This window comes from Onychomys torridus, chromosome 2 (assembly GCF_903995425.1).
Source record: "Onychomys torridus chromosome 2, mOncTor1.1, whole genome shotgun sequence".
NCBI lineage: Eukaryota > Metazoa > Chordata > Mammalia > Rodentia > Cricetidae > Onychomys > Onychomys torridus.
The window spans coordinates 147,620,564-147,648,368 of NC_050444.1; the positions used below are offsets into that span (position 1 = coordinate 147,620,564).

Here is a 27,805-nt window from a genome sequence, read left to right on the forward strand (position 1 = left end):
ATGCTGTCACCCCAATACAGGTCCTCACGCCGTGCTGACCCCCAGCCATCAGAGTATTTTGTTGCTTCTTCATAATTCTATTCTTTCTACTGTTATGAATCATAATGTAAATATCTGGCATTCAACCAACGGGTTCTTGACCCACATGACTGTCCTGGGACTCACTCTGTAGCTGAGGCTGACCTTGAACTCAGAGATCTAGCTGCCTCTGCCTCCAGAGTGCTTGGGTTAAAGACCTGTGCCACCACTGCCTGGCGAGAAATATTTTTTAAAACATCTGTTCGGGTGTTTTCTTAAGTACTTTACATTAACATCACTTAACCACCCCAGCAACCCTGTCAGGTAGGCAGTATCTTCATTTTACAAGTGAAGGAAATGAGATATAGATGTGTCCAAGGTCACACCGTGGCCTGGTGAGGACCAAGTGTGCGGTCCTAACTAACTGTTTCTAGTTACTTTTGCGTCGGTAGCGTTAGGATATTGCACGGGTACTGCACGTGCAGGGAAACATGCTGGCACGCTGGGCAGATGTAGAGGTGGGCGACAGGCAAGACGATATTCATTCACAACCAAGGTGCTGCATCTGCGGAGAAAGAGTTTATTATAACAGAGACAGAAAGGAGAGAGAGGAAGAGAAGAGACGAGACGAAAAGCGGAGGTGTGCGCACCTCATGGCAGGAAAGGAGGGGAGCGAAGAGCCAGAGGAAGGGAGAGTTTTTTCTTAAAATGAGGTTTTTATGTCAGGATGCAGGGCAGTGCCAAGGGGCGGGTCAGAATATTAACAGTCTAATTTTATTTCTTATTTAATTTTTATTTAGGTTTGTTTGTTTGTTTGTTTTGTTTGGGGTTTTTTTGAGGCAGGGTTTGGCTGTGTAGGTAGTCCTGGCTGCCTTAGAACTCACTCTGTAGACCAGGCTGGCCTTGACCTCACAGAGCTCCGCCTGCTTTTGTGCTGGGAATAAAGATGTGCGCCACCACCGCCCGGCTTTAGTAATTTATTTTGTGTGTGTATATGGGTAGTGTTTGTGTGGAAGTCAGAAGGCTACCCCTAGAGTCGTTTCCTCCTGCCATGTGTGCCCAGTGATGGAACTCAGATCGTCAGGCTTGGGGGCAAGCTCCATTTTTTTTTTTTTTTACTTTTTATTTTTTTTAAGATTCATTTATTTATTATGTATACAGTGTTCTGTCTGCATGTGTCCCTGCAGGCCAGAAGAGGGCGCCAGATCTCATTACAGATGGTTGTGAGCCGCTATGTGGGTGCTGGGAATTGAACTCAGGACCTCTGGAAGAGCAGCTATCTCTCCAGCCCGGTGGCAAGCTCCTTTACCCGCTGAGCTGTCTAGCTGTGAGGCTCAGGGGAGTGGAGATTATTTACAAACTGGGAGTGGGGTATGTTTCCCAATTCTTCCACATAGGAACTAGAATTAGAACTTTCCTTTAGGGCATCATCTAGTCCATAAATTAGAGAACCTGAGATTTAAATATTTATTAACCTGCATCATTCCAATTCAACTTTGCATGATCAGATGGAGACACAAAGGAAACGTTATTCTCCCAAGATTCATTTTGCCCAATACTAACAGTGTCCGGTGTCATAACTTCAGATCCAGAGACCTGAACTCAAATCTAGGCCTTAAGAAAGCTCTCTGACCTCTGACCTCGCAGAGCGATGCATTCTGGGATCTGAAGTATCCTGAGCAGCTCCTCTTCTCCGTCGGGCCAGTAGTATTCGGGCAGCGTCGGCTACACCCGCTTTCGTCGCCGGCCTCTGGGAGTCAGCCAATGAGAAGTGCTCGGGTCCTGGTCGCCTGGGAAACCGCGAGACAACAAGATGGCGGCGCCGCGGGAAGGCTCGCTGGGCCCGTGGTGAGTCTGGGCTCCAGGCCTTTCTGCCCGGCCAAGTCTTCCCGCAGGCCGGAGCCCTCGCCGCGACCCCGAGGACCCGAGGCCTGCGTGGCTCGCCTCCGGAGGGCAGTGGGGACCCCGCTTTCTGTGTCCGCGCGTGGAGGCGGAGCAGACGGCGGGCTCCCGGGGCGGGGTTTGGGCGCCGGAGCTTCCTTCTGCAAGGTGTCCTGCCAGGGGTTAGGAGGTCGGCGCGCAGCCGCCCCGCAGTCCCAGAGCCCACGTGTGTGGGAGGGATGAACGCCTAGGGCAGCCCCAGTTCTGTCCTCGAGATGGAGAGCCATGGTCCCCGGAGGCGACCACCGTACCTTTACAGCCTGCGTCCGTTGTGGCGGGCTGAGGCAGGAGGACTGCGAGTATGAAACCCAATCTCGGTGACATAGCGAGTCCCGGGCCAAATAGGGTGATTCAGCGAGACCTTGCCTCAAATTTTAAAAAATGAAGCAAGGCCAGGTGTGGTGGTGCACGCCTTTAATCTCAGCACTCGGGAAGCAGAGGCAGGAGAGGATCTCTGAGTTTGGAGCCGGCCTGGTCTACAGAGTGAGACTGTCTCTAAAAAACAAAAACCAAACAACTGAACAGAATAGAAGGCTGGGCCTGGTGGTCTGCAGGTGGTCTACTCAGGAGGCTGGAACAGGAGGATCTCATGTTCAAAGTCAGTCTGGACTTTAGAGTCAGTTCAAGGCCACCCTGGGCAAAGACATTTCTTTTTCTTTATATATAATTTTATAGGTATATGTGAGTGTCTGCATCTGTGTTTGTGCAACACCTGGTGTCAGAGGATAAAGGAAAGGCATCAGATTCCCTGGAACTAGAGTTACAGGAGGGTTGTGAGCTACCTTGTGGTTGCTGAGACCCACACCTAGGTTCTCTTCAAGAGCAGCAATTGCTCATAACATCTGAGCCATTTTCAAGCCCAACACTTTATTTCATTAAAAAAAAAAAGAAAGAAAGACCTAGATATAGCTCAGCGGTATAGCACTTGTATAGTATGTGTAAGACCCTAGGTTCACTCTCCCGTCCTGAAAAAGTTAATTAATTAAAAACAAGTTTAGGGGATGGAGAGTTGGCTCAGAGGTTAAGAGCTCAGGCTGCCCTTCCAGAAGACCCAGATTCAATTCCCAACACCCACATGGCAGCTCACAACTGTCTATAGCTCCAGTTCCAGGGGATCTGACACCTTCACACAGATACACATGCAGGTAAAATACCAATGCAGATAAAATACAAATAAATAAATCATTAAAAATAAGTTTAAGGTCTGGAGAGATGGCTCAGTGGTTAAGAGCACTGGCTGCTCTTCCGGAGGTCCTGAGTTCAATTCCCAGCAACTACATGGTGGCTCACAGCCATCCGTAGTGAGTTCTGGTATCCTCTTCTGGCCTGCAGGTATATATGCAGGCAGAACATGGTATACATAATAAATAATCTTTACAAAAAAATAAGTTGGGGCTGGGGATTTTGCTCAGTGGTAGACCGCTTGCCTAGCAAGCACAAGGCCCTGGGTTTGGTCCTCAGCTCTGGAAAAAAAAAAGAAGAAGGGAAAAAAAGTTTAAAAGGGCTGAGGTTGGAGCCGGGCAGTGGTGGCGCACGCCTGTAATCCCAGCACTCCGGGAGGCAGAGGCAGGTGGATCTCTGTGAGTTCGAGGCCAGCCTGGTCTACAGAGCTAGTCCAGGACAGCCTCCAAAGCTACAGAGAAACCCTATCAACAAGGGCTGAGGTTGGGGCTGGTGAGATGGCTCAGTGGTTAAGAGCACTGGCTGCTCTTCCAGAGGTCCTGAGTTCAATTCCCAGCAACCACATGGCAGCTAACAACTGTCTGTAACTCCCAAGATCTGACACCCTCACACAGACATGCATGCAGGCAAGATACCAATGTATATAAAAGAATAATAAATAAATTGAAAAAAAAAAAAAAAGAGCTGAGGTTATTGCTCAGTGGTAGAGCACTTGTTCGCATTTCAACTCCAAGTCCCGAAACAGCAAAAACAAAATATCTTTGGCCCAGGGGAAAAGGCACAGCCCTGCCCAGGACAAACTGCTCCCAGACTGCTGAAGCTCTATTTCAGTTACCCTATCTTCAGGGCCTCAAAGAACACCACCAGGCTGAGAGTAAAACTAAAAACGGGCTGTTGTAACAGCCCCAAAGAACGGCATCCAGAGGGTCCTGAGGGGCGTGGGAAAAGACTCACTGTGAGAGACATTGCAGTCTATTCCGAAGGGTTTGTCATCATCGTTGTTGTTGACCTGACGAAGAGAGAGTAAAAGGGAAGGAAAACAATGGGGTTGGAGATGAGGTCCTATAAGTGAGGGGGAAGATGGAGGAGCTGATTTTGTGGCACATTGTTGGGTGTGATTAGGGGAGTCTGTTTTTCCTATAACAATTTACAGATAACAATTCACCTAGTCTATACATCACCCTTCACTGTATAAATTCTAGTCATTTTAGTGCTCCATTTATAGGAACTGTCCAGAATGGGCAGATCTAGGGTTGCCTGGGAGAATTGGGGGGAACTGGAAGATAAATTAGGGTAAGCTATTAAAAATGTACAGGGTTTTTTTTTGTTGTTGTTCATTTTTCTTTGTTTGTTTTTTGAGACTGTTTTTCTGTGTAATAGCCCTGGCTGTCCTGGAACTCTCTGGAGACCATAGACCAGGCTGGCCTTGAATTTACAGAGATCCGCCTGTCTTTGGCTCCCAAATGCTGGGACTAAAGGCGTGTACCACCACTGCCCAGCCCTTCATTTGTTCTTTAGCTAGGTCTTGTCATGTACCCCTGACTGTTCTGGTACTTGCTGTGTAGCCCATGCTAACCTTGACCCCAGCCTTCCCATTGCTGGATCACAGATGTGCACCACTACACTTGGTGACTCATGTCTGCAACCTCAGTGCCCAGGAGGCAGAGGCAGGAGGATCTCTGTGACTTCTAGGCCAGCCTGGATTATACAGTGAAATATTGTGTCAGAGTAACACCAAGGGGCTAGGGAGACAGATTAGTTGGTGAAGCGCTTGCTTTGCAGGCTTGGGGACCTGACTTTGATCTCTAGAACCTATTTTAAAACAACGGGGGCAGGGTTGGCAAGATGACTCCATGGTGAAGGCTTCTGCTGCCATGTCTGACCACCCGAATTCCATCCCCAGGATCCACGTGGTGAAAAGAGAAAACTGATTTCTTCAGGTTAATCCTCTGACTTCCACATGCTCACCATAGTGTACATGTGCTCATACACACAGACAGATAAAGAAACTAATAAATACATGTTCAAAACAAAACAAGAAACTCACACATGGTACAGGTAGGCACTTTTGTCATCCCGGCGCTGAGAAAGTGGAGGCAGGGGCATCTCGAGGGCTTGTGGCTTGATTGATAAATTCCAGGCTAGTGAAAAGCCCTATATATTTAAAGGAAAAAAAAATGTGGAGTGTCTGAGGACTGGCACTTGAGGTAGTCCTCAAAGCGCTCATTCGTATGCACCTGTACCTGTGTGCACACATATACAAACAAATAAATAAATAGTGGTGCCAGGTACAGGACTCGGAGCGCTGGGGAGAGTGAGGCAGAGGATCACAAGTTAGAGACCGCCCTGGACTAGATAGTGAGACCTCGTCTCCATAACAAAACAAACAAAAAGCAGAACATTAAAACAGAACCCTTTGCTGAGAGGTGATGGCGCACACCTTTAATCCCAGCACTCAGGAGGCAGAGGCAGGAGGATTTCTGAGAGTTTGAGGCCAGCCTGGGCTACTGCACGAATTCCAGGACAGCCAAAGCTACACAGAGAAACCCTGTCTCAAACAAACAAACAACTCAGGTGCACACCTTTAATCCCTGTGTGTGTGTGTGGGGGGGGGGGGGTAATCAGGAAGGTGGATCTTTTAGTTAACAGAGTAAGCTCCAGGAGAGCCAGGGCTACACAGGGAAATCCTGTCTAAACCCCTTAATTTTATACTTTGAAATGGTGAAGTATATGAAGTCTATCTTGGTAAAGCTATGTAAGAAAAAAGGTGATTATATAGTATATGGTTTTATTTATGTAACTTTATCAAAGAAAATTCCTGAGCAGGAGTGGTGGTTCATGTCTCTACCACTGGCACTCAGGAGGCAGAAGCAGGTGAGCTCTCTGTGAGTTCTAGACCAACCAGGGCTATATCCTGAGACCTTGTCTTAATAAATCATAAGGAAAGAAAGAAAAGTCTAGAGGTAAAACAGTGGTGGTTGCCAGCAGTCAAGGAAAGTGAGGAGGCAGAGGGGCTCAGGCTGCAGGAGGAAAGCCTGTGGGGGTGGGAAAGGCCTGCGTCTTGGTGGTGGTGGTTAAACCCTGTCAGTGCGGTGATCAGAAGGCTCGAGCAATACACACAAACCACAGAGACAGCCAGTGCCTGCTCCTCATGCATTGGTGGGGTTGTGTAAAATGATAACTACAGAGGGAAGCTGGGGGATGGTTATATGGGCCTCTCATAACTGTTTTCCTGTGAATCTCTGATAATTTCCAAATGAAAAGCTAAATTATAGCCAAAGAAGAAATAGAAAGGAAACAAAGGGTTAGCTTGGCCAGAAGAAGGGTCTGGTTTGGAGGAGGAGACCATTCCAGAAGAGAAGGCAGGGCTGGAGAGGTGGCCCAGCCTTCAAGGCTGGGCTCACCACCAAAAGGGGAAGAGTTTGGTTCCCAGGAGAGGAGGCTAGTGACGGAGCTCTGTGCTCAAGGCATGGCTCAGCTGTCTTCAGTGCAAGGATGGTTAGGGGGGATAAGCTAAGGAGGCAGACAGGGCCAGATCACCCATGGGAATTTTATTTTCCTCCTCCTTGGCCTCTTTTTCTTCTTCTTCTTTTTCTTAGATAGCATCTCACTATGTAACCCTGGCTGGCCTGAACACACAGAGACCTGCCTCTCCAAGTGCTGGGATTAAAGGTATGCACCACCAAGCCCAGCTTTTGAGTTTTTCAAATTCAAGGGTGAAAGGAGCCCTTGGGGAGGTTTGTTCAGGGGTGTGGTATGTCATTGTTGCTTGTGGGCATCAATGAAAGAAGCCACTAAGGACTGTGCTACTTAGCCATACATATCATGAGGGAGCCCAGACCCACAGAGCAATGCAGGGATATGGTGAGGAGACTGGATGGTGGGTGAGGGAACTCTGGGCCCAGGCCTTGGGAGAGGCTGCTTCTGAAGAAAGGGTGGGGCATGAGTCCCATGGAGGGATGCTGCTTACTGGCTTGCTCCTCATGGCTTGCTCAGCCTGCTTTTATTCAACTCAAGATCTCCCTGACCAGGAGTAGCACAGCCAGCAGAGGGCTGGGCCCTCCCTCATTAACCATCAATCAAGAATAGGCCCACAGGCTTGCCTACAGCCTAATCTGATGGGAGCATCTTTCCCTCAAGGTTCCCTCTTCCCAGATGACACTAGCTGGTGTCATATTGACAAAAACTAACCAGCACATGGGGAAGGCCAGTGTCACATTTCCAGAGGACTGCCTTGGATTTAGCCTGCAAAGACTCATTTCAGACCCCCCCCCCCCCCCAATGGAGATTTCTTCTTTGGCTCTAGGCTTGCTAGGTTTTAGTCATTTGATGTAGGGAACCGAGTGGTGGCTTTTAGTTAGAGCTGGCCTGCACGTGCATATTCTTCATTAGAAGAAGGAGTCAACATTTTCAAGTGTTAGCCCTGTGTATGAATAACAATGGCCCCACACAGCCACAATTCAGCTGGCAGGTGCCTGCCTTTGAGCTTGGCACTGGGCAGAATGCTTTGGGACTTTGAGTCCCCATGTCCACCTACTCCCACCCCCCGGTCACCTGCCTGGTAAGTGCTGATACCATGCACATTTTACAGAGGAGGAAGTGAGGTACCAGTTAACACTGTGAGGAGCAGAGCATGGGCAAGGGCCCAGGTGCTTGACCTTCATGGTACATGACTGTTTCTTCAATGAGTCCTGCCCGTGGGTAGCCCACTCTGCCTCTGAGATGATGGGGGTGGCACCTGGGTTCTGGCAGGAGGACAAGACATACCTGGGCTTTATGCCAACCACCTCAGTGATGGATCCATAAGAGTACAAACCTCTTGTCTATGCCCACACTCTAAGCTTGAGGAAGTTGCAGGCCCTGCACCCCACCAGGAAAGGGTTTCCATGTTCAGAACAGAGAATCAGCTGCTAAGAGGAGCCAACAGATATCAGGAACCTTGGCCCACATTGGAGGAGTGGGGCCTGCTTCTCTCTGGACAGTGCTCCTCTTCAGGAGAAGCTGCTGCTCCCTCCTACTGACCTGAAGCCCTGAGTCTTCTGTCCCCAAGAACTGACTTCCTTCTTTCCTCTCAGGAGTTCCTGACAGCTGGCCTCGAGACTAGAGCTATGAGCTCACCTCTGGCCTCTCTTAGCAAGACACGGAAGGTGCCCCTAGAGTCGGAGCCTTTGAATCCTGGGTAAGGAGGCAGCTGGCCTGTAGGTCCTTGTGCCCCTGCCCTGTCTCCTCCTTGACCCGTCCTTCCCCAGAGGAGAGTGACTCTTAGTGTCTAGGGGAAGAAGGGAGCAGTTAGTGGTTTTGTGTCTACCTTCCTTCTCTTTATGCCTTCTGGGAACTCTGCTTTGTGCTGACCAAAGATTGGATGGTGCTTTCTGTAAGGCATGGCCCTGGGAGAGTGCTTATCATTCACTGTTTGCTCACTAGCTCTGCCAACATGAGGGTTCTGCCAGCCTGGGCCAGGCTCTGTGCTGGGCTCTTAAATGCCAGTGCCTTAGATCTTGTAGCAATTATCTTGAAAAGCTTTTTCTTTTTCTTTTTCTTTTTCTTCCCTTTCCTTCTTTCCTTCCTTCCTTCCTTCCTTCCTTCCTTCCTTCCTTCCTTCCTTCTCTCTCTCTCTCTCTCTCTCTCTCTCTCTCTCTCTCTCTCTCTCTCTCGTTCTTTCTTTTATTGTTGTTTTTCAAGACAAGGTTTCTCTGGGTAGCCCTGGCTGTCCTAGAACTCACTCTGTAGACCAGGCTGGCCTTGAACTCACGGAGATCTCCCTGCCTCTGCCTCCAAAGTGCTGGGATTAAGGGCATGAGCCACTGCCTGGAGCAAAGCTCTTTCTACATCCTGTTTCCTTCTTACTTGTCTAAACACACTTAGAATCTTGCTTAGGCCAGTGGTCTAGAGAGGTTAAGCAGCAAGCCCAGGCCCATTGTACTTCAGAGAGGAGCAAGGGCCAGCCTCGTGGGTGGAGAACTTGCCATCTTCCCACCGATGCCCCTCTGTCTGTCTCTGTCAGGTGCAGTTCAGCACTGTACAGTGTGTCCCTCGGCTCACCCTGGCTAAGGATAGCTTGGTGGTGGTGGTGGTGGTGGGGTATCTTCAGGAGACAGAGGCCTTGCATGGGGCCTAGAACCTTCCTTTGGTGGCATTCCAAGAGGTTTAATTTGTATTTGTTCCTTCCTTCTTCCTGCCTGGGTTCCCAGGAGGCGAGGGATAAGAGTCTACGGAGATGGTGAGTGTATGCTTTGCCCGTGTCCCTCTCCTCTCACTGACCTGACCATACACCCTTGGGGGCCAGTCTGTCTCTTTCCAACTGGGCAGCTAGGGAAAGAGCATGCTGAGGTCCTGGGAGACTGGCCATCTGGCCTTCTCCCTGACTCTTCAGCTCTCTTCCCCTTGCTCAGAGGTCTGGGCCACTCCCTTACCCTGCTCCTCAGCAGAGATGCCCACACTATCATAGAACTCTTCTGTCTAATGGGAGATGGTTATGGGTACCTTGAAACTATGGGAGACCAGACGTGTGGACCTCAACCTTTATCTTATAGCCTTCCCTCCCTGGAGCCCTGGCCCCATCACTGACCTGACCGTATACCCTTGGGGGCCAGTATATAAGCTGTTTCGTCTTGGCCAGGGCCCAGGGCCAGAGTGCTTTCTGGGTTGTGGCCCCAGAGCAGTGACCTCCTGGGCATTCCTGTCTGCAGAAGATGAGGTGGACATGCAGAATGATGGACAAGACTCGGAAGAAAAGATCTCTGTCCCTTCCTGCTATGGAGGCATCGGTGCCCCTGTGGGTAGGCAAGGTGAGCGCAGAGGGCTAAAGGGCTGTGGGTCCCCCTTGCTCATGCAGCAGGAGAGGCTCTAGAGATGGGGTAAGGCCCTGTGAGCCACGGCTCCTACTTCTGGCTAGCTGCCCCAATGCCTGTGTCCTCAAACCCATCCAGGACAGGATTCAACTTAAAGCCACAGGTTGGGGAGCTGGCCAAGCCCCAGGCCAGGCTGTGCCTAGCAACTGTCCAGTCTCCAGCAGGCATGATGTCAGCGAGTCTGCAGTTCAGGTTCAGAGACAGTGAAGGGTCTGAAGGGGGAGCTCAGCCTCTAGCCATCTGCTTCCTCATCAGCACAGTCCAAATAGGCTGAGAGTTCCATAGCAGGCATTTTGCCTGACTTTGTGTCTTCAGAGACCTGTATGGAGTTGCCTGCAGTGGAGTGGGGTGGGGGAGAGGGGCCAAAGCGGTCAATGAGGCTAGAACTTTCCACCAGCCGTGACAGCTTAAACAACTTTAGCATCTTGCTTCCCTGTCCCCTGGGGGAGGAGAGCAGTAGGGTGGGCATATTATAAGGATTTGGTGTGACGCTGCTTGGTGGGGGGTCCCCAGCTATCACACTGGGTACGCAGAACAGTGGCCACCTTTCTGAAGGGCAGCAGGAGGTGCCCTTAGACCAAACTCCCTCCGTCTGACATAGGTAGGTTCAAAGTGGAAGGAAAAGACAGGACTTGCCTAGCCCGAGTCCCATAGTGACTTAATCACAGACAGGGTCTCCTACACCTAGCTGGGGACGGTAGTGGTCCTGCAGCCACCACCTTCCTCCCTTTAGGAACTGGACATCCTTTCTTCGCTTCTCCCTGCCACATCCAGCTGGTGTGTGTCCCCACCAAGGTCCAATAGGACCATCCTCTCCTGTTCAGCCGCCCCTGCCCCCACTGCCTCCTTTCAGGGCAGCTCCGTGCTGGCCAGATTGTTGGTGGCGTCTCCGTCCCCGTTGCTCCTAGGGTCTTTCTCCTTGTTTGCTCTCTCAGCGCCCCTTTTCACCCCACTTCCCATTGCGGACATTGCATTTGCCTGGACTCTCCCTTCATTCACACCGCTCCAGAGAGGCAGCCGTGCTCTGCATGCTGACAGCTCCAGAGTTTCCACTTGAGTGCCTTAAGGTGCTTTGGGCTCCAAGGTCCAGCGAGCCCTCAGAGAGCCCCTGCACAAGGGAGATGTGTCATCCCTCGGGCTAAGAAGCTCTAAGGAGGCAACTCCAGGGCTGGTAGTTCAGGGACTTGAAATAGCGGTAAGATAGAGGTCAGGCTTCCCCATCTTTCTCCGGAGCCATCCTGGGCATCCGCTGTGGTCTCATCACAGAGGCTGCAGCCCCTGCTTTCCATGTGGTTAGGGCAGTTAGTGTCAGTGGGATGGAGATGGTTTGTGTTGGTGGCTTTTTGTTTCTGTTTTTGTTTTTAAGAGGGTGAGGTTTGGGACAGTCTCATGTAGTTTAGGTCAGCCTCAAGCTCACTCTGGCCATGGGTGACCTTGAACTCCTGCTCCTCCTTGGGATAAAAGTGGCACATCAGTAGCCTGGCTTCCAGGCTTTACTTTGAACATGTTCCAGTGTACAGGAAACACTGCACAAAGTAGGAGCACAGTGTCTCCCCGTTCACAGCAACTGAGATCTTGCCATGGTCACCTTCCTTCTGCCTGCCCACAGACAGGCAGACAAGGGCCTCTCTCTCTCTCTCTCTCTCTCTCTCTCTCTCTCTCTCTCTCTCTCTCTCTCTTTTAAAGATTTATTTATTTATTATGTATACAGAAGAGGGCGCCAGATCTCATTACAGATGGTTGTGAGCCACCATGTGGTTGCTGGGAATTGAACTCAGGACCTCTGGAAGAACAGTCAGTGCTCTTAACCTCTGAGCCATCTCTCCAGCCCACAAGGGCCCCTCTTGGATGATCGAGTTAGAAGTGAATTGCAGAGGTCCTGACCCTCCTGTGCAGCTCCTAGTAATGAGGAAACACGAGCTCACAGTGTCGTTCATGGCTGCCCTCTGCGCATGACTGTTCATCCTCCTGACATCTATCTCCCGTACACTCCGCTCTCCTCAGAGTTCCAAATGTCTCTAGAATGTCTTCCCCTGATCTGGGACCTGAGAGGCAGTGAGGCTTCAACAACTCTGCAGTATTACTTATGCCTGTTTACATCCTTAAAACGGCAACATTAACTTCGTTATTTTATTTTTTGAAACAGGATTTCACTATGTACCCCTGCTGCCCTAGAACTCACTCTGTAGACCAGGCTGGCCTTCAACTCACAGAGATCCCCTCCCTCTGTCTCCAGAGTGTTGGGATTAAAGGTGTGCGCCACCACTACGCCCATCTGACAAAGTGCTGATCACTCGTGTTGCAGAATACAGGGGTGTTGGGTGCTTATTTATTTATTTGTTTGGTGTGTGTGTGTGTGTGTGTGTGTGTGTGTGTGTGTGTGTGTGTATTCCTGTGTTCACACACAAGTTGAGTATGTATGTGTCAGAATCCAACTCAGGTTACCAAGCTTGATGGCAAGGAGATGGCTGAGTGGGTAAAAATACTTGCTGTGAATGCAAGAGGCCCTGAGTTCAAGTCCCCAGCATCCATATAAAAGCCTGTTATGGCCCTGTATGCCTGTAACCCCACCCTTAGAGGTCAGAGACAGGTGGACTATGAGAGTTTTCTGCCAGCCAGCCTACCCCAAACAGCAGTCTTGAGGTTAAGCATTTGCCTAGCATGCATATGGCGTTAGGTTCAACCACCCCCCAAAAAAAGGTGGAGATCAATAGAGGAAGACACCCACATCCTCCTTTGCCTCTGCATGTGTGTGCATGGGAGTATGTAACCATGTACACACACACACACACACACACACACACACACACACACACACAGCACTTAAGTGATGTGGCCTGTGTGTTGTTGCACTACTGATACAGCACACTTGGAACAAGTTGCTGCATCCTGCCCAGCTTTACAAAGTAGCCCACTGGCTTCACAGCCCACTGTGAGACCGCACGAGCTGCTCTCTGTGAAGAGCTTCAGGCGCCCTATCACACACATGTTGCTGCTGTTGGCACTGCTGTTTCTGTTCTTGTGGTCCTCTCCCTCCCTGGCCCTTCCCATGGCAGCCTCAGCTCCATGCCTGGGCACTAGAAACTTTGTCTACTTGGCAGTCCCCGGATTCCATGACTCGGAGATGATGACCTCCATGGCCAGGAAGCTGCGGGAGCTGGAGCAACAATTGAAGGCCCAGACTGATGAGATACTGTCCAAGGTAGGACCCGGGGCGGGAGACAGGCAGGAAGGACTGTTGCTTGAATTGAATGGCCTGTTTTGATGGCAAGCCATGACCTGGGAGTGATCCTGGTCCCCATGAGCTGAGCAGAGGGCAGAGAGCCTAATAGAATGTGGGCTAGGTAGTTAGCAGGCTGCTGAGCAGAGGTGGCGAGCTGGCCACTGAGCCCAAGACATGGGCTGTGCCTTTCTTCACTAGTGGGACTGTCAGAGAGGTGGGGTTACCTGAGGCTCAGGAGCAGGGGCTGTACCAGAGGTTGATAGCGACAGGTTGATGCTCACACATGGGCAAAAGGTGTAGCCTGTCCCACGGGAAGGGCTACAGCTTACCTCATTATGACCCTGCGGGCTCTGGGACCCACCAGCACTCACTCTTAATCACACTGTTTCAGGACCAGAAGATCCTGGCCCTGGAGGAGTTAGTGCAGACCCTGCAGCAGAACCAGGGTAAGAAGACCTTGGTCGGGTACCTGCTCGGGTCCATGCATTCTGGGAGCTTGGATAGTCGCTTTGGGAATCAAGGCTCCAAGAGCATCAGGCAGACTCGTGGTGGGGTTTGCTGAGACCAGAGAGACAACAGCCCTTCACCCAGTGCCCTACACCCAGGCTGCACTGTCCAGAGCGTGGAGGAGCCACACTCCAATGGAAGAAGGGATGGCTGGCTCTTAAAAGTCAGCTCAGGCAACCCCCTCCCCCACCCAGGGTCAGGGGCAGTTCTCAGAGGATCCCCAGGAGACCTTAGGGCCGAGCCCTTGCCAGCCTCCAGGTTGTGGCAGTGGAATCGCTCACCCACTTCTTCCCCAGGAGGCAGTGCAACCCTGCAGAGGCAGGAGGAGCTGGAGACACAGTGCATTCAGCTGCAGCGGCAGGTTGGCGAGATGGAGGTGAGAGGTCAAGGTCAGAGTGGGTGGCCAGGCCGCTTTCCCTGCTCTCAGCTGCCTGCAAGGATTCACAGTAGAGCCCCTCGTCACCCTCCATGGGCCCCGCCTGTTTCCCTGCTCTGGGCTGACCCAGAGTTTAGAGCCAGGGCAGGTGTCTGGCGCCATGGCACACTATTCCTTTTGGGCTGAATCAAACTCTGAACAGCTCCCCCCCCTTACTCAATATATCCCCAATTCTCCACTTGGTTCTATTGGGCACTGCGCCTTTGTGGCTAGCTCCTTCTCTCCTCACAGAACTGCTCTGCTCTAACCTCTTCACATTCCTCTGTTCTTTGATGACCCTTTCCCACCCAGGACCCTGGCCCACGCTGCTCTCTGCATGGACCATCTCCCTCCTGCCTTCTCCTGAGAGAAATTTTCACTCATTTCCTTGAAACCCTTTCTGCCCTGTGACCGGGACAGGCTCTCCATCCTTTGCTCTCTTAGGGCCTCATCTCTTCCTCCGTGGGACTGGAGACTATGAGGGGTACGCACCTGGTGCTAGGTGGCCCCGACAGTGGCCGTCACTTCTTCACCCATTGATTGCGGTCACTTTGCTTCATTCAGAACTGCAGTCAAGCTGCAAGGCTTGAGTTGGAAGGCACTGGGCGCTCTGAAGGGTGCCTCAGTCCTCTGCAGGCCCACTCCCGAGTCCCTTCTGGAATGTCTCTGTCTGCAAGCAGAAGGTGTTCCAAAGCCCCAGCCCATAATAGCAGAGGCAACCTCCAGCCCCATGCAGGCCTGTCCACATCTGGGCCTGTGGGTGACTGCTGTGCCTGGACTACTTGCTGGGAGTGTGGCAGCCTGTGGGGCAAGGGCACAGCCTCACAGCCTCACAGCCCTGGCCCAAGCGTCCTTCCGTGCTTATGGACTCATTACTTGAGCCAACAACAGTAGCTATCCTGTGGGGCACTGACAGCCATAGGCCTGTGGTCTGTACAGAACGACAAGGTCCCCACATGCACGAGGCTGACGGTCTGCAGAAGCAGAGATGTGACTAGACAGAAGGATGAGAGAGCAGGGGATAATGAAGCAGGTGACAAGAGAGACAAGTTGGGGAGGACCCACTCAAGCAGATCTGGAAAGGGGGCGGGACTTGGGGGGCCTGGGCAAAGAGCTAGAAGGCTCTGCCTGTCTCGTGTCTGGCTGTGGTGGAGGAGGTCATAGAAGAGGGGAATAGAGCGCTCAGGCCAAAGGGCCCTCACCGTGGGCTCTGTTTGGAGGGAGGGTGTGGGTGGGAGTGGACGGGGCCGGAAAGGAGGGTGTGGGTGGGGCTGGAGGCTGGGGCCCCCCAGGTGTGTGGAGTAGAAATGGTTGAGCTGTGTGGCACGACCGACCGGCTCCAGGGTTTGGCAACAGCAGGAGTAAGGACTGAGCAGAAGGATTCAGTAGAAGCTGACGACACCCTCTGTGTGGGACACGAGGGCAGGAGAAGCCATGGCGGCCGGACTCGGAGGAGAGCATGAGATGGGTGGCCAAGGGTGGTCAGGCTGCTGTGGGGTAGCACTGAAGCCTTTGCTGTGGGTAGTCCCGCAGAGGAGTGGGCGTGGAGGTTGGTAGGCAGAGGGGCACTGCTTGCTGGGATGGGGAGAGCTCTGGGGCAGGGTGGGGTACAGGACCATTGGCATGAGTGGATTTTGGTGCTCCTTGGACATCTGCATAGTTATGAGTAGGACTCAAGCCCAGAGGTGAGAGCCACACTGGGTGTGGATTTGGGTTCTGTCCTTATGTAGGAGTGGACAAGAGCCCTAGAAGAGAGAGTGTGGTCACGGCTGGGCACTGGAACCTAGCAGGTGTGTGGGGGTAGAAATGGTGAAGAAGCAGTCCTACATGCAGTGAGGGAGAGCAGCTTTGTTGGAAGGAGCAGCAGTGGCCGCACCACACACAGGCCATTGAGCTGTGGAGCAGAGTTGCTGGCAGAGAAGGGGAGAGAAGAGTTTACACACAAGTGTAAACTGCTCTAGCCGGCGCACGCCTTCAGTCCCAGCACTCGGGAGGCAGAGGCAGGCAGATCTCTGAGACCAGCCTGGTCTGCAGAGTGAGTTCCAGGACAGCCAGGGCTGTACAGAGACCCTGTCTGGAAACAGCACCCCCCCCCCCCAAACAAGCAAACATAAAAATAGGTGACTCCTCCTGGGCTGGGGAGAGGGTTCAGTCAGTGAAGTGTTTGCTTTGCAAGCATGGGGACCTTTGTTCTGTCCCTGGAACAGATAAAAGAAAGCAAGCAAGCCAGGAATTGTTTCATGGCGCAGTCATCCTAGAGCTGGGCAAACTGTCAGGTGGATCTCTGGGCCTCATTAGCCCGCCTTGGACTCAGGCAAGGCCCAGCCCACTGACTGAAAAACCCCAAGATGGACATTTTTGAGGAAGAATGCCACCGGCTTGTCCTCTGGCCTCCACACACAAGTGCATATGTGCTTGTGCACCTGCACACCTGGAATCACAGACATGAACTTGTGCACACACACACTCGGTGTCAGGAAGAAGAGGGAGGCCCCCTCCTGCAGAGCAGATGTCCCTGCTACCTTCTCATACTTGGGCCAGGCCCACAGTCCCCAGAGCTGGGGTGGCCATGGTTACTGAGTCCTTGAGTCATGTGCTGTGTTAAGTAAGTACTTGGCATGATGGTCTGACTCAGCACAATGAAACAGCTGCTGTCCTGTCCCCTCAGAGAAGGAGCCTGCTGCTCTAGGGAGTCAAGGGTTCCAGGGTCACTGCCCGGAAGTGGCCAGGGCCTCCAGCACATCCTTTGTCCAGGCCACACTAGGCTGAGGACAGGCTGGGTTTGGACTGGTAATGCTCTTCATGGAAACTGGGCAGGCAGTGCCACACCACATCTCACTTTTCTGCCCACAGCGGTTCCTCAGTGACTATGGCTTGCAGTGGGTGGGTGAGCCCATGGACCAAGAGGACTCAGAGGAAAAGATAGACTCTGAAAATGATGAGTGGGACTGGATGAAGGCCAAGAAGTTCTGGAAGCCAGGTAGAGTTGAGCATCTTCCCTGCCCCCTTCCAGCAGCACCCCATGGTCTGCCACTCTTCCAGAGGCCCTTTGTTTCAAGCTCTGGCCTCCCAGCATTGGGGTGGGGGTGGGGAGTGCTGAGTTCCCCAACACCTTGTCCCTGGTCTCACCTCAGTCTACCTGCTCATTTGCCAAGGGCTACAGAACCCCAGACTTACTAGATATTCGGTGCTTTGTTGTGGCTTTTCGAGACAGGCTTTCTGTGTGTAACAGCCCTGGCCGTCCTGAAACTCACTCTGTAGACCAGACTAGCTTTGAACTCAGAGATCCACCTGCCTCTGCCTCCTGAGTGCTGGGATTAAAGGCACACAGCACTACCACCCAAAGCCATTGTTTAACAAACAAACAAACAAACAAAAAAACAAAAAACAAACAAGCAAAACAAAACCCCACCTGGCATAGTGGTACATAGCTATAGTCCCAGCACTTGGAAGGTTGGGTCAGGAAGATTGAGAGTTCAAGGCCAGCCTGGACTGTGTAGAGATTGTGTTTGGTTGGGGAGGTGTGGGGCATGGGGGTCAGAGAAGAGTAAGGGCAGGCCCTCGGACTGACCAGAAGCCCCTGTCCAGTTTCTAGGGCTCAACCTCCTTGTAGGGTCCTGCTGCAGGTTCATGTGTGAGACGGGACATGGGAATGTGCTTTGCTAGGTACAGGTTTTCAGGGGGATTTTGGTGTTGTTAGAGCTGTTTCTGGAACGGGCCCATTTTCTTCAGAGTGGAGATGTTTCTTCCCTAGGCTACAGACTAACACCATTTCTACTCCACCACCTGGACAGGGGTGGCTTGTGCATGGGCCAGCCACTCCCTTTCCCTGAGCCTCAAGTTCATCAACCAAGTGGGACACACACTCTCACCCTCAGGGATTTACAAAGAGCATGAGTCAGCTCTGGAGCCCTTGCATGTCACACTCTTTCCCAAGCTTTGAGAGAAACAAGTGCCCTGGGACCCGAAGCATCACGCCCTAAGGGGCTGTCTAGAAGATGATAACAATGTTGATGTCAGAAGTGTCTTTCTGGATAAAACCCCAGATTCTAGGGCTGAGGGTGTGGCTCAGTTGGTAGGGTGTTTACCCATGGTGCATAAAGTCCTGGGTTTCTTTCCCAGCACCTGGTAGGCTAGGCATGGTGATGCACACACTTTCAGTCTCAACAGCCAGGAGGTGGAGACAGGGGGACCAGAGTTAAAGACTGTGCTCAGCTGGGTAGGAGTTCTGAGGACAGCATGGGCTACCAGAGACAAACATGGGCCTGGAGAGATGACTAAGGGTTAAGATGCTTGCTGCTCTTTCAGAGGACCTGAGTTCAGTTCCCAGTACCCACAGTGGGCAGCTCATAACCACCTGTGACTCCAGCTCCAGGGATCCAACCATGTTACAAGCATGGCCCTACCCTCTATTTGGGCCTGGGCTTCACCCTACTCCCCTTAAATCTCAAGACACAACACTCCCTTGTTTAAAGGGTATTACAGTCCATTTTTATATCTTCTGCTGATTTCTATTTATTTATTTTTGAGGCAGGACTTCACTGGGTAGCTCTGGCTGTCCTGGAACTCAGTCTTGGAACTAGCTCTGTAGACCAGACTGACCTCAAACTCACAGAGATCCTCCTGCTTCTGCCTCCAAGTGCTGGGATTAAAGGCGTGCACATACACCATGCCCAGCTCTTTTACAACTTTCAAAGCATTTTGAACAAACAGCCTTGGCATGGGCCAAAGGGTATCTCATTTTATAGATGGGCAGACTAAGGTAGAGTGTGTGAAGTACTGAATGGAGGAGGCTGAGAGCCCACTGGGATGTAGTCCCAATCAATCATTTGATAGAAGATGAGGTGGTGCTGGTGTGGAGGACAAGAAGGAACAGAAGGGAGATTTGGGAGATGGGTCCTATGGCCTTTTGGACTGATGGAGGAGGGGAGTCAGAGATGGCCCTGGAACATGGCTGTGAGAAGATGCTAGGAAACACTGGCCCCAGGCTACGGGAGGTCATATGAGGCCTTGCTAGGTAAGATCTATGGGTCAAACCAAAGCAGCCCAGGGCGTGGTGTCCCATCACAGTTCTCTAGCTCCTGAGTCCACAGCAGGTGGCTGTGGGTGCTGAGGATGCTGAAGGCTGAGGTTTCCTAGCATTGCCCCTGGTGCATATAGTAGGTGGGGTTCTGCTTCATGTGGCCCTCCCATCCTGGAGAGCATCCTGGCCCCAAGATGTCTTCTGCTTCCTCTGGGAGGGGTTGCAGCAGATGGCTGGTTTCTGAACATGCCTTCTCCTCGTTCCCTGTACCCTGACAACCTACCCCTAACGAGCATCGTCCCATGTTCTGTTTTGTTGGTGCAGCTCCAAGTTTGGCTGTGAAGCCACGTGCTCCCCAGCTAAAGCGACCTGTGGAGACCACCATCATCTTCCATCTTGGAGCCCCTAAGCCACAGAGCTTTTCTCTTGTTTTTGCCTTTCAGTGTGGGAGAGGCCTCTAGTTCTTCCTGCCAGGGGAGGGAATGCTTTTCATTTCTAGAAGCTTTTCCTCATTGGAATTCCCTCATGTCTCAGACTAGCCCAACTCTGTCCCTGGGGTCCTCTGCTGCCAGCACTGGCTTCTTGCTGCCTCATTTCTGGGCACCTATTTTGTTGGGTATTACTTTCATAGACTGCCAGTGGGCAGGAGAGCCAGAGCATCAGTTTTGGGCCAAAGGGGGTGATCAGAATGTTCTAGATCTAGAACTTTTACCTTAGGAAGATTGCCAGTTTCTCCATGAAGGGGGCGAGTAGAGGGGAGCTTGGAAGGGGTATGATCTGTATCTGGACCCCCAGCCTCTCACCAGGACACAAACATCACATTGGTTGCAGTGCCAAGCACTTTGGGGACAGTCCTGCTCTGCTCACAACACACAACAGTGTTGGGCCTCGGGTCAAGCACACAGTAGGTTGGTGCTCTCCACCTTCCTCCTCCTCTTCAAACTCCCACCCTTCACGCACACTGCCAGTCTGTCTCTTGCTAGGCCCCTAATCCACCCCTAGCCTTCCACCCAAGTCCCAAGCCCCTGAGTCTGGGTTGGTGCTTCTCACATCCCTAGGTCAAGAGGCCACACTGGCAGCCTGTTTGATTTGCCCTTGGAGACATGCTTCTCCCTACACTGCTTCTGTCTTGAACCCTAGCCCCTCCAGCAGAACCCCCGCCCCCGAGGAACCTGGGTGGCTACCATAGATATGCCAGCATCTCATGGGAAGGTCTGTGCTGGAATGAGGGTTTAAAGGCTCAAGCTAGGTGTTCTGGGGCAGACAGCAGGACCTGAATCCACTGTCTCTTCCACTGGTGATACCAGGAGCATGCAGCAGAGTGCTTGGCTTATAGGCCAGAGTATGTGTTCCTATGCAAGAAGGGCTATGTTGCCTGGTATATCAGGTACTGTCAGTCCATTGGGACGGGGCAGCCCTAAGCTCATTGGCAGGGGTCAGGGACAGGGCGCGGACATCAGGACAAATGTGTCCTGGTTGCAGGTGTGCTCTGGGACCACCCAGAGTCTCAGAGCATCTCTATGCTTTGGCTCTTCTGAGGAGAAGAGAGCATGCAAGTAGGTGGCCAGACAGCTAACTATATGGTTTTTCCCTGTGTTAGAGGCTGTGGTGGGGTGAGGGTGTCGGGAACTGGGGCCATGTGCCTGAGAGGTGGACCATCTCCAGCACCAAAGCAACAGCTTGGCCTCCCAGCAGGCCTTCGGGGCCAGCCACTCATCCCTGCAGGGGTCCTGCCGTGGACTCCACAGGGCCCCCAGGGACTCGGTGGCTGCCACTGTCATTATTTAGCACCCTAAAGCCTCTAGGGTGTGAGCCTGGAAGACAGGACTCTGGGAGAGCAGTGACACTCTCAGAGCCTAACTGCCATAGCTCCTGACATACTGGCAGGCAGATATACAGGTGGACACATGAGTCAGCACATGCTTACCTGGGCCAGGTTAGGGTCAGCGCTATGACCCTTGTTCAGGGAGTGCCCAGAGTAGTTGTAAATAATCACATACAAAATGACAAGGGTGTGACGGGGCCAAGGGAACAGAAGGGCTCGGAGGCTGGAGGAGCCAGGCAGGAGGGCTCGGGTTCCTAGCAAGGCTCTCGGAGGAGGTGGAGCCCAGAGTAGTTGGGAGGGATGACAGCAGCCACCCTCCTAAGACATGGACAGTTACTGTCCTCACTGTACACAAGAGGAAGTTGAGGATCAGAGAAGCTTGCTTGCCCCAGACTGCAGAGCTTACAAGCAGCAGCCTGCCAGGGTGGCCCCAGGGCCAGGGAAGTGGCAAGGGGAGAGAGGTTGGGCTAGTACTTGGGAGGAAGAAGCAGGCAGGTCAGGAATTCAAGGTCAGCCTCAGCTTTATATAGTGTGGGCTACATGAGCCCCAACCAAACTCCCAGAGTGATATGAAGCCTCGAAGATGAACCCTAGCACCATGACCCTTCCTAGAAAGATCTCGGAGCTGTGTCCCAAGAGCCAACACTAAGCAGCTGCCACCTACATGACCACTGAAAGCTGAATGAGTCACGTAGGCCCTGCAAGGCTTATGTGACCTGGAGCATGATACCCCACAAGGCCCAATTTCCTCATCTGTAAAATGGGAAGGGTAATACTCTGCTCTAAGAGTCACTAATAGACAGGTCCACTGACTTGCTCTTGTGGCTAGGTTGGGGTTCTTACCTGCCCATCCCACAAAAGGGACACGTCCCTCCATTGGCTTACGCCAGACCTGGCTGTCCTGTGTGGCAGTTCCCACCACCTCCCCAAACGAAGGCTTCTGTTGAACTCTGTCGGGCCAGTGCTCACTGACTTCCCTGCTCTGTGCTGGCCACACCAGCCTCCTGTCTTAGCCTGAGCAGTTTTTCCCGTAGCTGTGCGTCCTCTCCCTGGGAGCCCTGTCTCCCTCTTGTCCATTCACTCAGTGGCAGCCAGCCCACCCTACCTCCTCTGCCTTCTCCCTGCCCCGGGACAGGTTTCTTTTCCTTTTCTAGGCAGAAAGTAGACCAGTTCCCTTCCTCTGTCCCCCTGCCCTACTCCCTTCTCCTCTCTTTCCTGAGACAGGTTTCTCTGTGTAGCCCTGGCTGACCTGGATCTCACTCTGTAGCCCAGGCTGGCCCCGAACTCTCAGAGATCCGCCTGCCTCTGCCTCCCCAGTGCTAGGATTAAAGGTGTGCACCACCACCACCTTGCCCCAGTCTTTTCTTGGCTATACAGATGCTCCGCTGCTGATCTGCAGCCCCCCACTTTCCAGGCCAGCCTTCTGAAGCACACTTTGCCCTTTTGCCATCAATAATTCTTGTCATTCCAGGGACTCCAGTCTGTCCCCTCGCCCCACTGCCTATCCCATGTCTGTCCATGGCCCTGAGGTAGCTTGTTTTGGACAGCAGCATTGGCTCCATTCTGTGGCAGACCCCACTTCCCTAAACTGTAGGAAGAGGTGCCTTAAGGGTTTTTGTTTTGTTTTGTTTTTAGGTTTCTCAATTTGTTCTTAAACTATCTCTAAAGGAAACAATGTCATGTCATTGTGGGGCAGGGGGTATAGAATGTTTGTTTCACAGTCATGAGGCTGTGGGTTCAATTCCCAGCGTCATGTAAACTGGGCTGCTGTGTACACAGCAGGAAAGACTGGGCAAGCCCGGAGATGGGCAGCCATAGCCCTTCAGCTAGTAGCCATTGCCAGGGAGAGGGAAGGCTGGCAGAGGACCTAGGGCTCATCAGATGCAGAGACAACCGGAAACACAGCCCTGTACCTGGGCTCCTACCTGGGGAGAGCAGTTGAATCCCTCCCCAGCACCCTGACCCACATTCTGCCGAAGCCCAGCTGTCCTGATGAACACAGCTTTCAAAAAGCCCAGTCAGTTATGTGCTGGGGGCTCACACTCTGGGGGGCAGCTACCTGAGGGCCAGGCCCCAGCCAGTGCTCCTCCTGCCCATCACCCTCTTCTGGCATTTTTGTGGCTGTCCTGGTCATTTCATTCACACCCTCTAGAACAGGGGAGGGTCATATGTGCAGCAGTTTCCAGAGGAGTCAGAGCTTGGCACATGCTCGAGAGTGTGCGACCCAGAAATAGTTAGGCCTGTCCAGCAGCTGTCCCAACATCCTAACAGCCACCTATCCCTACCCTTGCCCTCCCTCTCCTGATGATGCAGTTGGGTCCCGAGTCCTCTAACTTGCCAGGTGGCCTGGGATGAGTCACATTTTGTTTTTCTGATGTTGTTTCCTCATGTGTGTAGTGGAGATTAAACAGCCCCTGCCTCCCAGCCTTGGGTTGGTCTGAGGACCATTTGTACAAGGTAGAGCTGGTGACTAGCAATCGACCGTGGACAGTTCAGGATGTTCCAGGTCAGTCCTCACTTCCTTGGCACCTTACAGCCACCCTGGGAGGCCAACACTACTGGCATCCCATTCTAGCCCCGGGCATTGTGATAAGGTCACACAGAAAGAAGTGCAGGGGCTGGGATTTGAACTCTGAAAGCCTTGATCCAGAGCTGGGAGCTTTGCCAACCCAGTGCCACGCACAGGTCTAGTATCAAACTTTCTTTTGCTTTTAGTGCTGTGCACTTCTAAAAAGCTACTAAACTCTCTGGCCTCAGTTTCCCTCTGAGAATGGGAAGGAGTGTAACCCTTACAGCATTGGATCCCTAAGTGGAGGAAGTGGGATGATGGATAGTAAGTGCCCTGCTAGGTGTGATGACACTCATGTAATCCCAGCACTCGGGATGTGGAGGCAGGAGGATCAGAAGGAGTTCAAAGGTCATCCTCACTACATAGTTCAAGGCTACATGGACCAGGGCTCAAATACAAAGTTCAAAGAAAGTATCCAATAAAAGATGGCTGCCGTTGTTATCTGGTGCAGATACCCTTTTCTTTCAGGTGGCCCCTTTAGGAACTGAGGCTTCTGCTCAGCACGGGAGGGCCCCCCAGAAGTCAGAGCTGCCAGGGCACACAGCAGCCGCAGAGGCTCATAGGCATCTATTGGTTTTTGTCAGGAGATTCTTTGGCGCCCCCTGAGGTGGACTTTGACAGACTGCTGGCCAGTCTACAGGATCTGAGTGAGCTGGTCGTAGAGGGGGAGACCCAAGTGAAGCCAGTGCCTGGAGGGGCGCAGCTCCGGACCCTAGAGCCCATCCCACTAAAGCTCTACCGGAATGGCATTATGATGTTTGATGGGCCCTTCCGGCCCTTCTATGATCCCTCCACACAGGTAGGATGGGGCTCACCCCTGCTTGGAGATGGTGGAGCCAGCTCACTGCACTAGCTTGCCCTCCACAAAGTACACAGGCTCGACCTCTCCAATCTTGGAGTTCCCAATGTTTCCAGAGTATGATGCTTAGGGCTTGCCAACCAACAGGTAGCTGGTTGGGCATAGCATGACATAGCATGGCTACAGAGGCCTGTTCACTCTCCTGCAGCGCTGCCTCCGGGACATACTGGATGGCTTCTTTCCCTCAGAGCTCCAGCGACTGTATCCTGATGGAGTCCCCTTTAAGGTAACCAGTGGCTCCCCAGCCCACCCCTTCCCTGTGCGACTTTGGGGATAGCTGGCTCAGGGGTCGGCCATCCTAAGAGGGAGTCATCCTCTTGGGACAGTCGGGATGCCCTGCAGGAGGGTGAGGGAGCAGAGTGAGGAGGGTGTCATGGCAAGAGGGGCCATAGTTCTCTCAGGCTGAGTAGCAGACAGTGCCCTCTGCTGGCATCTTGAAGGTGCAGCGTTGGTGGGACCACTGCTCTGACACCCTCCCCCGCATTCAGGGCATCTTGATACCCTGGGGTTCCTGAGGAATCTATATTGCACAAGGGGCCTAGTTTTCCCCAGAAGCTTCTGAAACCACATAGTTGGGGTAGAAGGCAGGCGTGAGTTGCAAACCCTGAAAAGAGGCAGCGCTGGCTTCAAGGACAGGAGGTGAGCCCATGTGTTGCCAGGGCTGAGATGAAGGTGGTCATCATGGGGACCAGGAGGCAGCAGGCTCCAGAGGTGGGTTAGCTCCACAGCGAGGCTGTGTGCCACCATGATCCAAAAGATAGTGTGAGTTGTGACTTGTGGTTTTTGAGATTTCCCTATGAAGATGGCCTCGGAACTAACTGCCTTGACAGAACAACTGGGAACCTGCAGTGAAAGAGTCTGCCCTGCAGACTAGACAAGAGCCGGGCTCTGCCCGACATTCATCCCTTGTGTGACCAGCTTCCAGTGTGTGTGTTTGGGGGGGGGGGGGTCGGTACTATGGCTTCAGCTAGGATGAGGAAGAGGGGTGTTTGCATGATAGGGCCTGTATGGTAGCAGCGTGAATTGTGGTTTCTCTCTTGTATTAGACCATTGTGCTTGAGGCCTCTGGGCAAACAGGTGGGGGTGAGGTTTCAGGGCTGAAGAGTTGGGGGTCCCTGCTTCTGTGGCCCTTTTTTCCTTCCAGGTAAGCGACCTGCGCAATCAGGTCTTCCCAGAGGATGGGCTGGGCTCGTTCCCAGGTGAGGGTCGTGTGGTGGGCCGGCAGAAGATGCGCAAGAACTTGGACAGGTTGGAGGATACTTCAGGTAAGCCGGGCCCCAAGGTTGGCTGGGGGGCTGTGCAGAGCAAGCTCCAGGTGGCCTCTACCAGCACTTCCTGTCCTTCATGGGCCAAGGTTCCCAATAACTTCCCTGCAGGCTCCAGGATGACTGCTGAGAAATTTCTGAACAGGCTTCCCAAGTGTGTAATCCGACAAGGCGAGGTGATTGACATCCGGGGCCCCATCAGGGACACCTTGCAGGTGAGGCCTGCCCTAATTACCCAGCTTTCTCCAGGGACTTTATCACCAACCCTGGCTTAGCCTATAGTGTCTTGCCAGGAGGCTCAGGCCTATAGGCCCCAAGTAAAGGCCAGGATGGCAAGGACACCCTCAGAATTGTATCATGTTTCTGGAGCTGGTGAGGACTCCGTGCTATGACACACAGGGCAGCCGGGTTGGCTACAGCTGAGGGTTGGAGGTATGAGCCCTCGTCCAGGGCATGGCCTTGAGCTTGGCATGGATGCTTCTTAATTGTCCCACAGGCCTTTCAGATGCTTTCATTATCTTCTTTCTGTCTTCACTTCCGTTCTCCCTTCTCAAGTGTCCACCCGAGAAAGGGGTGCCAAGTCTCAGGGGCCCTCCCCTCGAGCTCCTCCCTGCAGCCCACCACTCTAGGCTGCACCTGCTAGCCATGTGCCCCCTGCATCCTTCTCTGTTGGAACTGTCTGGGGATTCTTGGAGAAAGCCAAAGTCCTTATCCAGCCCTGAACGTCCATTTTGTATCAGTGCCTTCCCCATCTCCATCTCTACCCTTTCCTTTCTTCTGTCTGACTTGGTTCCTTGTTTCAAGAGCTGTGAACTGCTGGCAGGTTCCTGTTGGTCAGGATCTTTGGGTAGGGAGTGTCCCCGCCTGTTTCCATTTCAGATGACTGCTTCTCATCCTTCAGACTCAGCTCAGGTGTCTTCCCTGAGCCCGGCTAGCTTAGGTCCCCAAGCCTGGCCATCATCCGGTGGCCCTGTCTCCCACACTGGACTGGGAGAATGATGGTGTCATCTCCCAAAGCCCCTTCCCTTTGCACAGAACACCCCAGCTCTTTGGCTCATGGGTCTCATCCACCCTGCTCAGGAATGAGCCAGTCCTCTCTAAGGGTGGAGGAAATGATGTGGGTGGGACCTAGGGCTCTGTCTACTTCCCCTGGCTGCCCCCCAGAGCTGCTGCCCATTGCCGGCCCGGATCCAGGAGATCATAGTGGAGACACCTGCCTTGGCTTCTGAGCGGCAGAGGTGAGGGCTGGGCAGAGGGGAGAGCAGGGCAGAGGACAGGACCTGGGAGCTGGGGAGCACTGAGGGCCTCTGGACCTGCAGGAGCCAGGAGTCACCCGACATGCCAGGGCCTCCACTCTCTATGCTGCGCATCAAGTCTGAGAATGGGGAGCAGGTCTTCCTGTTGATGATGCGGCCCCAGGACACTGTTGGCGATGTGCGCACCCTCTTAGCACAGGCCAGGTGGGTACAGGCAGGGTTGGGGGCTGCAGGGAGTCCCTGGCCCCATGGCCTAGCTTGATGTACTGTGGTGGACACCCAGGGACATGGATGCGGCCACCTTTGAGATCTTCAGCACCTTTCCACACACGGTCTACCAGGAGGATGCACTCACACTGCAGGCCGCAGGTCTAGTTCCCAATGCCACACTGCTGTTACGGGCTCCAAGGGTCCTGCTGTCGAACCCCAGCTTTGGTACTGGCTCTGGCTCCAGCTCCCACCCTGGTTCAGGCTCACTTCCCTGAATAAAGTGCCGCCCCTGACACCATGAGCTCCACAAGGCTCTCTAGACAGGACTGTCTTGAGGGAAGGCTGGGCTAGGGAGGGGGCGGTGCAGACACTTAGGCCTGTAACTGGAGCCTCAGCGGGCAGGCGTAGCCACGGCTCTTTGTCCGCTAGGTTCCTCTTTCTCCCAAGTTGTGCTGAGTAGATCCTGTGGAGGTAGTGGCCAGCCCTAGCTGGGTTGACTGATATTTTCTGTCTCACCTGGGGCAGGGGAGCCTCAGTGGAGGGCAGGCCTCCTGAAGACAGCCAGATGCATGTAAATCCACATGTTCATGCAGACACTTTTTCCATTCTGTGCACAAAACCACTGCCACAACCACCCCCATGCTCTCAATCTGATACAACT

General features: G+C 52.9%; 1 protein-coding gene across 3 annotated transcripts; it reads left to right on the top strand.

Annotated features, from left to right (window-relative positions):
* Window positions 1–1,746: 1,746 nt before the first annotated feature.
* Ubxn11 (UBX domain protein 11) lies at window positions 1,747–27,439 on the top strand. 3 transcript variants are annotated; one of them, XM_036177407.1, is made up of 15 exons: window positions 1,747–1,866; window positions 8,217–8,320; window positions 9,333–9,361; window positions 9,831–9,929; window positions 13,094–13,194; window positions 13,607–13,661; window positions 14,019–14,098; window positions 16,991–17,117; window positions 24,139–24,353; window positions 24,562–24,639; window positions 25,558–25,678; window positions 25,790–25,893; window positions 26,843–26,916; window positions 26,998–27,138; window positions 27,218–27,439. In XM_036177407.1, exons 1-15 carry the CDS (start codon window positions 1,783–1,785, stop codon window positions 27,417–27,419), a joined length of 1,614 nt encoding a protein of 537 aa, XP_036033300.1. In that variant the 5' UTR covers window positions 1,747–1,782; the 3' UTR covers window positions 27,420–27,439. The 3 variants fall into 3 exon arrangements, with proteins under 3 accessions (XP_036033300.1, XP_036033301.1, XP_036033302.1); XM_036177408.1 differs by lacking the exon at window positions 1,747–1,866 and adding an exon at window positions 6,795–6,813; XM_036177409.1 differs by lacking the exon at window positions 1,747–1,866 and having other exon boundaries at window positions 8,284–8,320; window positions 9,761–9,929.
* The last annotated feature ends 366 nt before the right edge of the window (window positions 27,440–27,805 follow it).

Excerpts from the sequence above, each read along its gene's own strand:
- Ubxn11 (XM_036177407.1), top strand. The coding sequence starts at position 1,783 with ATGAGAAGTGCTCGGGTCCTGGTCGCCTGGGAAACCGCGAGACAACAA. Across the intron at positions 14,099-16,990 it reads GGCAGGTTGGCGAGATGGAG|CGGTTCCTCAGTGACTATGG; the intron begins GTGAGAGGTCAA and ends TTCTGCCCACAG. Across the intron at positions 25,679-25,789 it reads CAGGTTGGAGGATACTTCAG|GCTCCAGGATGACTGCTGAG; the intron begins GTAAGCCGGGCC and ends ACTTCCCTGCAG.